At 38.7% G+C, this 13,458-nt stretch overlaps 1 protein-coding gene across 7 annotated transcripts in view; it reads right to left on the reverse strand.

Moving 5' to 3' along the window:
• MEIS1 (Meis homeobox 1) overlaps positions 1–13,458 on the reverse strand; it is a 137,705-nt gene that overhangs the window by 95,476 nt on the left and 28,771 nt on the right. For all 7 annotated transcript variants that reach the window (XM_063648651.1, XM_054475606.2, XM_054475607.2 and 4 more), the window contains exon 7: positions 12,993–13,104. In XM_063648651.1, the coding sequence (XP_063504721.1) occupies positions 12,993–13,104 (112 nt within the window). The remainder of the gene's footprint in view (positions 1–12,992; positions 13,105–13,458) is intronic.

Below are 13,458 nucleotides of genomic sequence, written 5' to 3' on the forward strand. Positions count from 1 at the left end.
TCTCTAGCCTCCTCCCCCTGCCTTAGTAAAGTTCTGCAACATTTCTGAATAACTCTCGTGCTAACTCCAGCCTCCCCCTGCTCCAATTCCTTCTTCACTTCCATCCGACCACGCCACAACCTTCACATTTCCAATGACTCCCTACTGCCTGCTAAACCAATGCCAGAATGACAAATATGGCCTTAAGATGACAAATATGACCCTTTGTGGTCTTGCCCCTGTTACCTCTTGGGCCTCACCTCAGACTCTTCCTCTCTCACACCCACTCTCTGCTCATGCTGAGGCACACACAAAGTCCCCAAAGTGGCATGCTCTCTCTCCTTCCTACCTTTACACAAGCTAATTTTTTTTTCCTTACATGCCCCTCTTCTCCATCTCTCCCAAGTTTCCATCGTAGACTCACTCTCTTAGGAGACTGAGTGGGAGATCAGAAATAGAAAACCAATTTCTTCTAGGGCTAACTCCGGGAGACGAGGTAGTGGTTGCTGGAGCACTGTGTAGAGAAAGACCTGCATCTGCACTCCTTTCAGGCCCAGTGACAAGGTGCTGTGATCCATTAAAAATGGCCACCATGGAAAGACTAGAGAGAGGCCCGTCTGATGCCAGGCAGGTGCTGCCCCTGTGCCAGTTTGTTAGGTACCATTCCTCTACTTCCAAATTTCTCAGAACCTGCTCACTAGGGAGACTTAACCCATGATATATTAAACTGTCTGTTCCTCCACCGGACTGTCAGTTTCTTGATTCCAGAAATGACCTCTTTCACTCTGAATTCCCACATCTAGCACAGGACTGGTATGCAGTGGACATTTAATTAATTCAATTAATAAATGGGAATATTTCTCTTTTCACTTCTATCTTTGGGAGTATTCCTCTCATATGCTTAAAATGTACATCAAGCAATACTTTTATTTGTAGTAAATGTATTCCTTTTACCTGAGGGGATGTTTTTGGTGCTAGGATGAGGTAAGCCAAATATTCATAACACTCAGCCCCCTCCACCTTTATAGGCTGAAGTCATATTCCCTCAGAACTTTCATTTTTAAGGACTGCAGCATCTGAACCTTCCATTCTGGCATCCCAGCTCAGCCTCTCAGCATCTCCATTCTAATCATTGTTTACCTGAATCTCTCTGGCTCCATTAACCCTGTTCCCGGGGATAATAACCAGAGCAACAACAGCATCCTCACCCCTATTCCTGACTTCAGATGGAGGGAGAAAAGACTGGAGAATGAGGCGAACCCACCAGAGAATGGTCAGAAGAAGGAGACAGACAAGCGAAGAAAGGCCTCATGGCATCACCAAATACTCAGCACCTTGGGTCACATCAAAATAGGCTGTCATTCATTTCAACCATGGAAATCAAGACTCAGTTAGATTCCAATGAGTTCAAGAAACAAAAGGATGAATATGATTACAGATACCTAGTCTAATCAATCAAATATGTATCAGCAATTATTGTAACTGCAGCATTGTTCTAGGAGCTGGGGAACGTAAGAGGAGTCCTACAGATGCTGTCAAGGATGCCAGCCTGTGCCATCTCCCTGGACTCCCTGTGTGAGGATAGGAGGAGAATTTCTTTCAGATCTTAATGCCAGTCAAATCGATTCTTCTGAGCAACTTCCATGGATGTTGTAAATCTTGTAATTAATTATATTTCAGTCTTTGTTTTAGCTGCTAGGAAGCTCAGGGCCAAATTAATACCTATTTCTAGTAATTGTACATGATCTTATAATTTATATTGCTCGGTACTATCCTTATTTCTTGGTTTTTTGTTTATTTTGCTTTTGTTCTAATTTGTTCATCTTCACATTTTTTATCCTATTGTATACTATAAACTTTTGTTAATTTCCTTAAATCCTTTCTTAGAATGAGAGGGAGAATATATATACATATTTATATTTATGCACATATAAATATATACAATATATAAATGTTATTTATATATTTATTTTATAAATAACATATTTATAAATATTTTTATAAATATATATATTTATTTATACAGATGTGCATATTTATATTTTATATTTATAAATGATATCTATATTCATATATTTATATGTATATGTGTATATATATGCATTTTAAAATCAATATATCCTTTTCTCCCAAGGTATTAAAGTATAAAAGGGTATCAAGGTGCTACCTGTCCTGGCTGTCATAAGAAGTAGGGGCACTCAAGGAAAGAGTCAAACTACAACAGTAAATGCTAATAACCTAGCAACAAGCCCATTGGCAAATTCAATATTTTCTGCATTCACTCTTGAGTTCTCTCTTTCTTAAAAATATACATTTTTTAAAAATGTAAGCTTTGCTACGTAAGGTCATATTCTCTTTTTCTTCTAATATGGAAATAAGTAACAGGAAGTTCTGCTGTCTTCATTCTTTGTTACAAAATAAAGTGAGCAATGTTAGGAGGGAATGCATATGAATTGATATTAATAAGTGGGAGAAAGCCAAACTAATTGTACTAATCAAATAGAATGCTTTTAGGTTAAGCAATTATGGAAAACTATCTGCAAGACTGAGCTAATCCACAAAGCCAGACACTTGAGCAAAACCCAGCTTTACCAACTACATTTCTGGGACTAATCAATACAACAGGTAGACAATGCCTACATTTTTTTCTTTTCCTAAGGAAAATGCTTGGCATAAATTTACTGTTTGGGTTAGTTTTTGCTAGGCCAACAGCCAAAGCCTCTACTACTATTCTTAATTAGTGCTATCACCCATGAGAAAGAGAAATAACGTCAGGGGGAGAGCTAAATATCACAGCTCAGGGCGGGAAGAATCATGGCTGCTACTGGGAAGGGCATAGGACATAAAAACATCCTCCCAGGGTAGCATAGTTACCCTTGCTACAGGGTCCTGTCTCAGAATTCAGTGTCACCTCAGCCCTATAATCCTTCAAAAGATCCTCAGATGCTGCTGCTGGTCTCCACCCATCTTCTGTTAGATGCACACTGTGGGGCAGAGGGTGGTGTCCAAGGGTAGGAGTAGGGAGAACAAGTGATTAGGTGGATGGCATGATTTAAGGTCAAGACCTCCATATACATGTGTTCTACATCCATGTATTCAACCAACTGAGGATGGAAGGTATTTGAAAAAAAAATGGATGATTGCATATGTACTGAACATGTACAGACTTTTTTTCTTGTCATTATTTTCTAAACAATACAGTATAGCAACTATTTGCAAAGCATTTACATTGTAGTAGGTATTGTAAGTAATCTAGAGATTATTTAAAGTATATGGGAGGATGTGCATAGGTTATATGCAAATACTATGCCATTTAATAGCAGGGAATTGAGCATCTGAAGATTTTGGTATCTGCAGGGTTGAGGGGAGAGGGTCCTGGAACCAATCCCTGGGGGATACCAAGGGATAGCTATACATCCCCAAACCCGTTTAACTTCTGACACTTAAGTTTAGAAGTTGTTAACCTGGGCTATATAGACACCCCCTCAAGGGAGATCCTTGGTTAGAATTCAGGGGATATATGTACTTGAGAAGAGGAAAAATTACATTTTTATTATCAATAACTTCAATTAGAATTAGCATTTCCTTCATGCATGTATGTAAGTAAGTAACAAACCACAGAACTATTAGCAGGACCTGTAACTTTGTTCCCAATGGAAATCATATTTGCATATCACAATATAGTTGTTACAAATATCTTAAAACATGATTTACATTTATCACTACTTCAAAAATTCAGCAGACAACAGAATTACTAGTAGATCTTGTTATTTAAGCCTATTTAACAGAGCACTTATATTACCATATATATATATATATATATTTTTTTTTTTTTTTTTTTTTTTTTTTGACTTGGAGTCTCACTCTTGTTACCCAGGCTGGAGTGCAATGGCACGATCTCGGCTCACTGCAAACTCTGCCTTCCAGATTCAAGCGATTCTCCTGCCTCAGCCTCCCGAGTAGTGGGGATTACAGGCACGCACCACTATACCCGGCTAATTTTGTATTTTCAGTAGAGATGGGGTTTCTTAATGTTGGTCAGGCTGGTTTTGAACTCCTGACCTCAGGTGATCCGCCCACCTCGGCTTCCCAAAGTGCTGGGATTACAGGCATGAGCCACCGCGCCCGGCCTTATATTACTATATTACAACTTGGCTTTAAAAAATATTTAGAAGATTGAATTTTGATACAATTCACTGCCCTTGTAGTCCTATGGGTTTTATTTTATACATTAATAAATATATTACTCTGATAAGGTATCCATTGGCTTCACCAGACTGCCAAAGGGGTCCTCTCCTCCTCAAAATGTCAAGATTCCCTTGAAGAAGATCAATCTGAGTCAGCAGCCAGGTGACTAATGGCGGTGAATGCAATGATGACCCCAATGGTTCAGACAGCAGAGGCACTGGCTGGCTGATGGCAGTGCAGAAGGACTGGACCAAGTTTCCTAAGAGTGGGCTCTGGAGCCAAGTCCACCTAACAGGGCCCCATAGATGCTGAATGTCTACACCTACCAAGGTAGCGCTGTCCCTCTGCAATTTGAACCTAATACTCACCATGCTGTGTTTCATCCAGCAGGCCTGACCATGGAGTTCACCATGTCTGGGTCATTGGCATGTTGTGAAATAAATACACTCATGGCACCCTAAGAATATCCAGTATTTAGCAAATATTTTACTTTGATATGCTTGATGTTCTTGGTAGCACACGGGAACTTCCTAAGGGCAAATACTATGACCTACTCATTTTTATAGCTCACACAGAGTACCTGGCACACAGTAAGGGCTTAATCTATTTTTAATGACTTGATTAGAATGTATAAATTTACATTCCCATCCCCCACTTAAACACAACTCATGATAATATTTTGGCTTATCTGCAGGAGAGATTATAATTCTAAACTCTTTTAATCTCCTTGGGCTATGTTAAATGGATGCTTCCCTAAAATTAACTTCCTCACTTCTACCTTGCCAAGAATGACACCATGTGAAGAATCTACCACCTGAAACAACGAATTCTCTCCTTATTTATTTCCTTGGGTAGAAACTGAAACACATGTTTGAGCTGTGCCAGGCTGTGTGTGGTGGCCCTGGAATGCGTGGTAGATCTGGCCTGAAAAACAAGTTATTGCTTATAGTTTAAAACCCAATGCAGACTCAAGAGAAGAAGGGAAGGTGAGAAAGGATAAGAGAATGAAAAGGCCTTATATAAAAACTGAATTAAATAATTACAGATTAAGATCTGGGTTTTTAAAGCTAATATCTCCATTTTCATCATTTACATAAAACAATACAATGCATGGTATTAATATGATGTGGAACATATTTCTCTATATGTGATGTATTTTTGGAAAATACTTACAGTTTTGAAAAGAAAGAACTGAATATTATGAACAATTAACTTCCAGGTCCATGAAAACAGAAAATATATTCCACTATCACTGAAAAGCAAATGCCCTTTTAGCTAGGGGAGCTTTCTCTAATTTACAGCCAACTGAGTGAAACTGAGAAGAAGATACTTTTTAAAAAGTTTTCATGCCTCTGGCTGCAGAGCTAAATGATGAATTGACATAAGATCATTATTCATATACTTCTTTACTACTTATTTCTTATTTTAAAATATTGCATGAGTCTTGGGAAACAAAAGTAGTCAATTCTAGGAAAATAAAAGAATTGGTGTATAATTTTAGACGTGCTACAAGTCACACCGGAGTTGGTATTTCTTAAAAAATGACAGCAACAACAAAATTTTGATCCATCCCTTGCAACGAAACTCCAGTATCTGCACAGGTAACAGTGGCCAGTAGACAGATGTCTCTGACATCACAAATCAAGTGTGCAAACCAAAGGGAAAACAGAATTGTGACTTACAGGTCACACAATAAATATCACACCTTTTAAATTTCAAAAAACAAGAGTTCAAAATTTGATAAGAAATCTAGACCATGAATTCACACATAAATAAAAACGAGCAATCAACAGAAAATATAAGAAATGACTCTGTTGACTAATGCCCTGTCTTTTCCAATTGAGGGTCAGAACTATTCAAACCCAATCACATGAGGATGGAATCAGTAAAGGTCAATCAAAGACAAGCTGAAACTCCAACTATCTAGCTGACCTTCAGAGCTTGTGACAAATTGCTATCAGTCAATGTCAGCTAATGACAGGAGCTCTTTGGCTAATCAATTGTTCTAAAAATGATCAAGAAAACCACTCACAGGACAGCTCATTTTCACATCAATGCCTGTGAAGTATGAAAAGCTCATTTTTTGAGTTTTTAATAAGCTCATAAGTAAAGCAGTTACTTGGTAACAGAGGTCACCTTACAGAAAAAGACAGAACTTTTGTCTGTCTTTTACATATTCTTTTATTACCATATTACAGTAAAAATATGTCACAGATATGCTAGAGGGCTACATAATAAAGTAGATAACACTTCATCCACTTTTCAGATAAATACTTCCGTGTTCGAAGAATATCTCTACTCGGCTGTAAATAATTTCAAATGCACTTCTTGGTTGTTTAAGATGAAAAACAATGACCTCAAGTTTACTGGTGATGTTGCCTAATAATGAGAAGAGGCACTTTCTATGAAAATGTTTATGGCCAAGTTCGTGCCCCTAAATATAGTTACTACTTTTAGATGATGAAGTTATTTTTCTTTAAGATGACCTGATTTCATGAGCTAGAAGTCAAGCAGGTGGAAAACAGAACACTGTTACTCACATTTGATGAGTCAGTAAAAGGAAAGGTGAGTATATTACAGGGTGTTCTTGGGAAAACAGTTCTCTGTCTCTACATCTCATTCAACATGTTTGATAAGTTAATAATATAGACTTTTTGATAACGGCCATTTGTGGAGCATAATAACTTCCCCTTTCTTTTTTACACCTGACTTTTCCCACCAGGAAATCATTTTCCTATTCTGCCTGCCACTGCATGCAAAGGCCACACTTTAATTTGCAGGTCAACATTAAATATAACCAAAGGAACACACAGGGCTGCGATGCTCTAAGGTCTGTGGTCACAATTATACTTTACTTTTCTCTCCTCTCAAAAGTGTATTAGTCAAAATCATTACAGTGCCATTGAAATACAAGAAGTCCCTGGAGAGGTACAGGCTTAAGAAGCAAGTGTGAACAAATAGAGATCATTCAAGTCACTGTGACCAACAGACAAATGAAACAACAAAAAATAAAAATTACCATTTATAACCATTTTCCTTCATTTTCAAGGTTCTTAGGTTATCATTTTGTTTGTAAAATATGTTAGATTTTTTCATTTGTTTTTTTTTTAAAGAAAATTGTCTAGAAACAAGCAGTATTAACTTTGTGTTTTGAGCTGAAAAGCTGCAGTGACAGCAGTTTCAGATTACATCCTGAACCTGAGTTGCTACGGTAGTTTTTCAAATTAAAATATCTTCTGTGGCCTCAGCCACTCTCAAGTTGTCCATAGGAAAGAAATAAAGGAGGGAGGGCAACACTTAAGCCGAGCCATAATTGGAAGTATGTGAAAAATGAAGTGTCAGTTTGGTCAATAAAGGGCAAGGGTCAAGGGGAACTACAGCCCAAACTCTGTGCGAAATGTGCTCATTAAGACATCCAATCAGAGCACTCCTTCCCACCTATCCCATTATTCATCGGACAGCTGACTGTTTCAAATGCCTGGGTTTGGGCTGTTATTACTTTTCTTCTTCACGTAAAAGAGGCAAGTGATATATAAATCGTTACTCAGTCATCTGGAACATAATGTGGCCCCTTCCCCACCTCCCTTGCCCGGTGCTCCCCACACCCTCTCAGGCCGCTCTGCCTGCTGGCTTCACAGGTCTGGAACAACTGCCTTGAGATTCCCCTCAATAATAAATGGAATTGCCTTCTGCCTATAGGTTGCCTGGACTCACACAAAAGCTGGTGTGGAGGGGGATGGGGCAGTGGGAGGCACTGCAACTATTGATACATTATGATAGAGAAATGCAGTGCTTAGCATTAATCTTCTTTAAGAAACATCCCGGCATGCTGGTTTTGCCTTTTTTTTTTTAAGTGGTACTATTGTTATTCTGAGTCCTGCCCCCTAAAGGAGAAGTTCGTAAGTGGGTTTTAGAGATTCCAGCAATCATTAAAAGCCTTTAGGGTTAAAATGTTTTACATCAAATTTCCATGTAGAAATAATACTTTTTCTTTATCCTCAAAAAAGAGGAAAATATGATGAGCTTTCAGTGGAAAATGTTCTGCAAGAGCAATATCTTTACTTGTTCCCATGCTTCTATTCTTAATTCACTAAGTCTTTGAATGAGTGAAATGATATAGGCTCTTACTACATAATACCAATGAATCATATCAGTCATCATGCTCCCTTTGTAAATACTTAATTCATCATTCTACTTAGCATGCAAAACTAGGTTCTCCCTCCCCAACAGAACATTACCCCTCTGAGTCTAAGGCGATTCTGTCTTATTCATAGCTAGGTCACCATTAGGGAGCACAGCGCCAGGTTCAGTACAGACAACTGGGGAGAGTTGTCAAATTGGTAACAGAAAGAATGTCTGTCAAATGATCTGTTTCTCCAGTAAAGCAGTGTATCAAATAGGACGTCATAGTTAGGAGCTTGGGCTCTAGAGTCAGACTGCATGGGTTCAAGTCCCGATTCGAGCACCAGCCAGTGTATGGCCTTGGACAAGTCTCCTTATCGCTCTGAGCCTCCGTGACCTCACTCGAAAAGTGAGGGGATGGAAATACCTACACTGACTGACAGTCCTTCATGTTCTATTTTATTATCTTTTTACCATCATTTATTTAGCTCTCTTACTTTAAAGCAAAAACAGAGACCTGTTCAGACTCAAAAATGTGGTCAATTGTAGCTGAAGCTGCTTAAGAGGCATAGAGTGGCTGTGGCAGGCCTTTGGGGAAACAGTAAAAACCTAGGGAAAGAGGCACCCAATTTGCTTGAAGTTCTCGCACTCCAAAACACACAGTTCCTAGAGTAGGCTCTGATTATGGTCAGGCGGGCAGCCATGCACAGTAGGATGCAAAAGACACATGAAAGACACACATCTCTGCTATCATGTACCTCCCGTACCTATGAGACACTACTTGGCAGCCCTGGAAACAGACACCCCATCCTAAAGCAGCTACAAACCCAAGAGACCAAGAAACTGAAGCTGACTTTGACAGTTACTCTTCAATATTTCTGAGCTATTACTTCTTTCTCCTGTGAAATGGGAAAATAAAGCAAGTAATTGCCAGGGATAAAATAAGGATTCAATCTGGTATCTTTGGAAGTACTTTGAGGAAGTTATGGAGTAAACAAAATCAATGTTGTAGCAACAGCAGCAGAATCCCCAACCAAACACAGATGTGAGGCCCTCCCTCTTAAATGCCAATTGAAAAGGACTTTACTATTAAAGAATCAATCTCCTGCAAGGGGCGACAAGTATTAATATGAATGGAAGTAGATATCATAAAAAGGGTCGTCATGATAAATAATTTGAATTGAGGGAAAGATATATTGTGTAAATCGTGAATAAACATTAAATCCCTGAATAATAGTACCTTGGTATTTTTGTAATTACATATCTTATGTACATTCTCTTCAGAATGCCCACGACTGGATTTTTTTTTTCTTTTCCTAGATGGAGTCTTGCTCTGTCACCCAGGCTGGAGTGCTGTGGCATGATCTCGGCTCACTGCAACCTCCGCCTCCCGGGTTCAAGCGATTCTCCTGCCTCAGCCTCCCAAGTAGCTAGGATTACAGGCGCCCGCCACCACACCTGGCTAACTTTCATATTTTTAGTAGAGATGGGATTTCACCATGTGGGCCAGGCTGGTCTTGAACTCCTGACCTTGTGACCCCCACCCCGCCTTGGCCTCCTAAATTGCTGGGATTACAGGCGTGAGCCACTGCTCCCAGCCATGGATTTTGTATTTCTTTTTTTAATGTTTAGGTAAAAATGTGTACTAAAACTCTTTCACTGATCACAACAGCTACTAATTCAGCAAATTATCAGTCATTCAAAATTCCCCAAATTGTTGAAGCTCTAACCAGAAACTCTTACTGTATTTTGAAATCTTAGAACACTTAAAATTTCTTGCATAACTTATTTAATTTTATCTACTTTGAAAGTTCAAAAGAATAGGACTCAGTTGAGATGTATATATATATAGCCTGTTACATGCCTCCACTGTGTAGCAGATAAGGTTATTTAGCAGAGGACTAAAGCCTAGAGGATTTCTTTTTTGTTTTCTTTTCTTTCCTTTCTTTCTTTCTTTTCTTTTTTTTTTTAACCACAGGTGCCATAATGAAGTGGTAAAAATGGAAAAGAAATGAGGAAAAAAGAAATGCAGTACAAATAATATGGCAGAGAAAGTTTTAAAATATGTATTACTCCTGTCTGTGGGGGAAACACCTCTTTGGATATGTTCTTGACAGATTGAGTTATTTCTGTCTATTGGGTATGTATAAAGACATATTTATGGATTTATAAATCTTTTGAAGAGGGCTGTTATTTACCCAGTTGACTAAAATGGACTCAAACTGTGTAAATAACTATTTAGGACATGTACTACAGGCCAAATGCTGGCACAGCTTACACATCCATGCCTGCCAGAAAAGGCAAACAGGGAAAACATGGAAAAGCCACTGTGCACAGTTAATCCGAAGGCTGCACAAAGACCAAGCTCTGCAGGTCTCAGGGATGAAAAAAAGGTTTAGAAGGGTGATGGCTGGCATGAAAGTGTGCATAAGCTGTTGCAGCAACACTTTCAGGCATCATTCTGCATTTAGCAGGAATAAATTCCACTGCCAAAGAAAACCCACAAGGAAGGACAAATAAGACTGAAGGTGGGGCTCCCAACAGCTTCTGTTATCAAGCACAGAAAGGTGGGGTAGGGGAAACCAGCACAGAAAGTTTCTATTTGATGACAGTGGAAGTTATTGACTGTAGTTTTTTAGTAGAGAGATGAGGAAAGAGGGTCTGATGAGAAGAACCTTATTTAAGTAATTGGGAAACTGGAAGTTTAGGTCTGACGCTCCACTGGGACCTCAACAAATCACTCAGCTTCTTCGTGCCTTATTCTTCTCCTCTGTCAAGTGGGGATAGACCTACTTAATCTGCTACCCAGGATTGTTTTTAAATGATTCAGCTGAGATCATTCAAATAAGATAATTTATGTGAAACTGCCTTAAAAACAACGAGGTGTTGGACTCAAATATAAAACATAAAAAGAAAAAATATAGGAAGAAACATTATAAGTCGAAAGTTAGTAATGTGAATAATATGTAGCTCCTAGTTACAATCAAATTATTAAATAGGCCTTTGGAGAACACTTGTTGAAGGAAGAAGCAGCATACAACATTCCTAATTCCTTGTTACAGCATGTCAGAGGAGAAGAACTGGTATTGGGCATTTGCTATCTGAAAATCCTCTTATCATACTATGTTTGAGAAAACAGATGCATTACAATTTTAAATTCAAGTGCATTTCAGCAGTTTGCAAGCCTTCAATGCAGCAGCTGAACTATCTACCTATTCTCAGATGATATAAGTTTTGAAAAGCAAGAAATGAAAAAGAAAAAGAAACAAGCCAAACACTAGGCTGCGACCCCATGTAGCAATTTTGGGCTACAGGAAAAAGAATTTATATTCCATTTACACCTTTTTGAAAACTCATAGTGTAAGTAGAGTTATGAAAGTAGGGCTTTATATTGAAAGTGCTGACACCACCTTAACTATAACGCTCTGAACAGCAACGCCATAACACATACATACACACACTTGAAAGAAAAAAGGCCCCTTGGATTTATGCTGCATATCATTTTCCAGTAAAAGTCAGAGGTCAGAGGTTACCTGTTTCTGCCTCAGCTCTGAACCAGTTTACTATTCCGGGCTCCGTTTTTACTAGGCTTATAGTTGTGATGAAGTCAGCAACTTTTCTTTGAACAACAAAATGTCTCAAATGTTTAAAATTATATTTGTAGAAGTTATTCCCAGTAGAAACAGCATACATGTGCCTCAAAAAAATTAACTTTCCTGTTTTTGTTTTCAAATTAATCATGCTAAATTCATTGTAGCCTTTGCAATTTTAATTGGTAGAGCCCAACTAAGTTAGACAACAAAATTCCTTTGTTGTCTAACAGCACTCCAGTGAAACATGATCATAAAACCAGATTTTAAAGTATGTACCTACTGTGGGCTCAGAGTCAACTTCAATAAAACAACCTTTTTATATTCAGATAAAGAATTCTCTTTTAAACTTTAATTGCATTAATGGAACACAAAATCCACACAGCAGGCTCTCATGAAAAGCAGTACAGACATTTGAATACTCAATTCGCCCTTTTGCTGAAGACTAGCTTGATGTTTAAACTTTATTTCCTACCAGTTATAGTCAAACATGCATAATCCATGGACACTCACACACACATAGGTATGTGCATTCACAGGACAACACAAATTAACCTGTTATCTTTCCATGTCTTCCTAAATTTTATTTAATCTGGCTTTGCAATGAAGTCAAGCACTTAGGAGATTCAGATAAGTAAAACCAGAAAAAAATGGCTTCAACCCAGTGGAGAGGGAAGCCGAGCATGTGCTACTAAAGGGCTCACAGCCTTATAAGCATCCTAAGACATCATTAACTTGGAATCCTAGTGGGTGTTTCTTCATGAGCTCTTGAAAAGCCTCTGAGGGCAAGTAGCAATAATACTTTTTATTTGTATAGCAGGGTATGAGTGGCATAGTATTCATTCACATTCAAACTTCTAAGCTGCTTCTCTAATCTTGCCCTCAGTCAATTCACTACCCTGTTTTATGAAGCTGGCCAGGTGACAGACAGTTAGGCAGCTGGAATAGCACAGAAGAACAGGGTGAGAGAATAAAATAAGATGAGCTGATTCTCAAGTTAAAGGGGGTTTATCTTCTGGGAAAAACTGTATACTTAGTAACTCACTAGACATTTCTGATTTTTCAATCCTTAAAAATGAAACAAGTAGCAAAAGAGAATAACATCTCTCCTACCTTGCTCACTGCTGTTGTCCCCACTGTGTGATGTGTGGCCACCGCTGGAAGGGCCTGGGGTTCCTCCTGAACGAGTAGATGCCGTGTCATCATGATCTCTGTTCCAAGAGGGCTGTGGGAGCACAAATCAGAAACCCAAATAAGAGGCATCTGTGAACCCTTATTGGTAGGATCCCATGGCATAATGACAAAGCCATGGAGGGCTGGAGCACATAACCATGCCACCTTTCCCATCCCCCTGCAACCATGGTTCCAGCTCAGAGCTGCATTGGCACACTTATAATTTGCCAGTTTCTGCTTCCAAGCTAAAATAATATCTACAAATAGTTATTCTGTAAGTAATTGCATGCTTTATTACTAAGGAAAACAAAAACACTCCAGGCAAAGAGGAAAACAAAATGCCGCCACTGATTCTGACTATATTTTCAACATCAACAAACCCTCTGGCACAACAGTCTGCTACTCT

Source organism: Pongo pygmaeus, chromosome 12 (assembly GCF_028885625.2).
Source record: "Pongo pygmaeus isolate AG05252 chromosome 12, NHGRI_mPonPyg2-v2.0_pri, whole genome shotgun sequence".
NCBI lineage: Eukaryota > Metazoa > Chordata > Mammalia > Primates > Hominidae > Pongo > Pongo pygmaeus.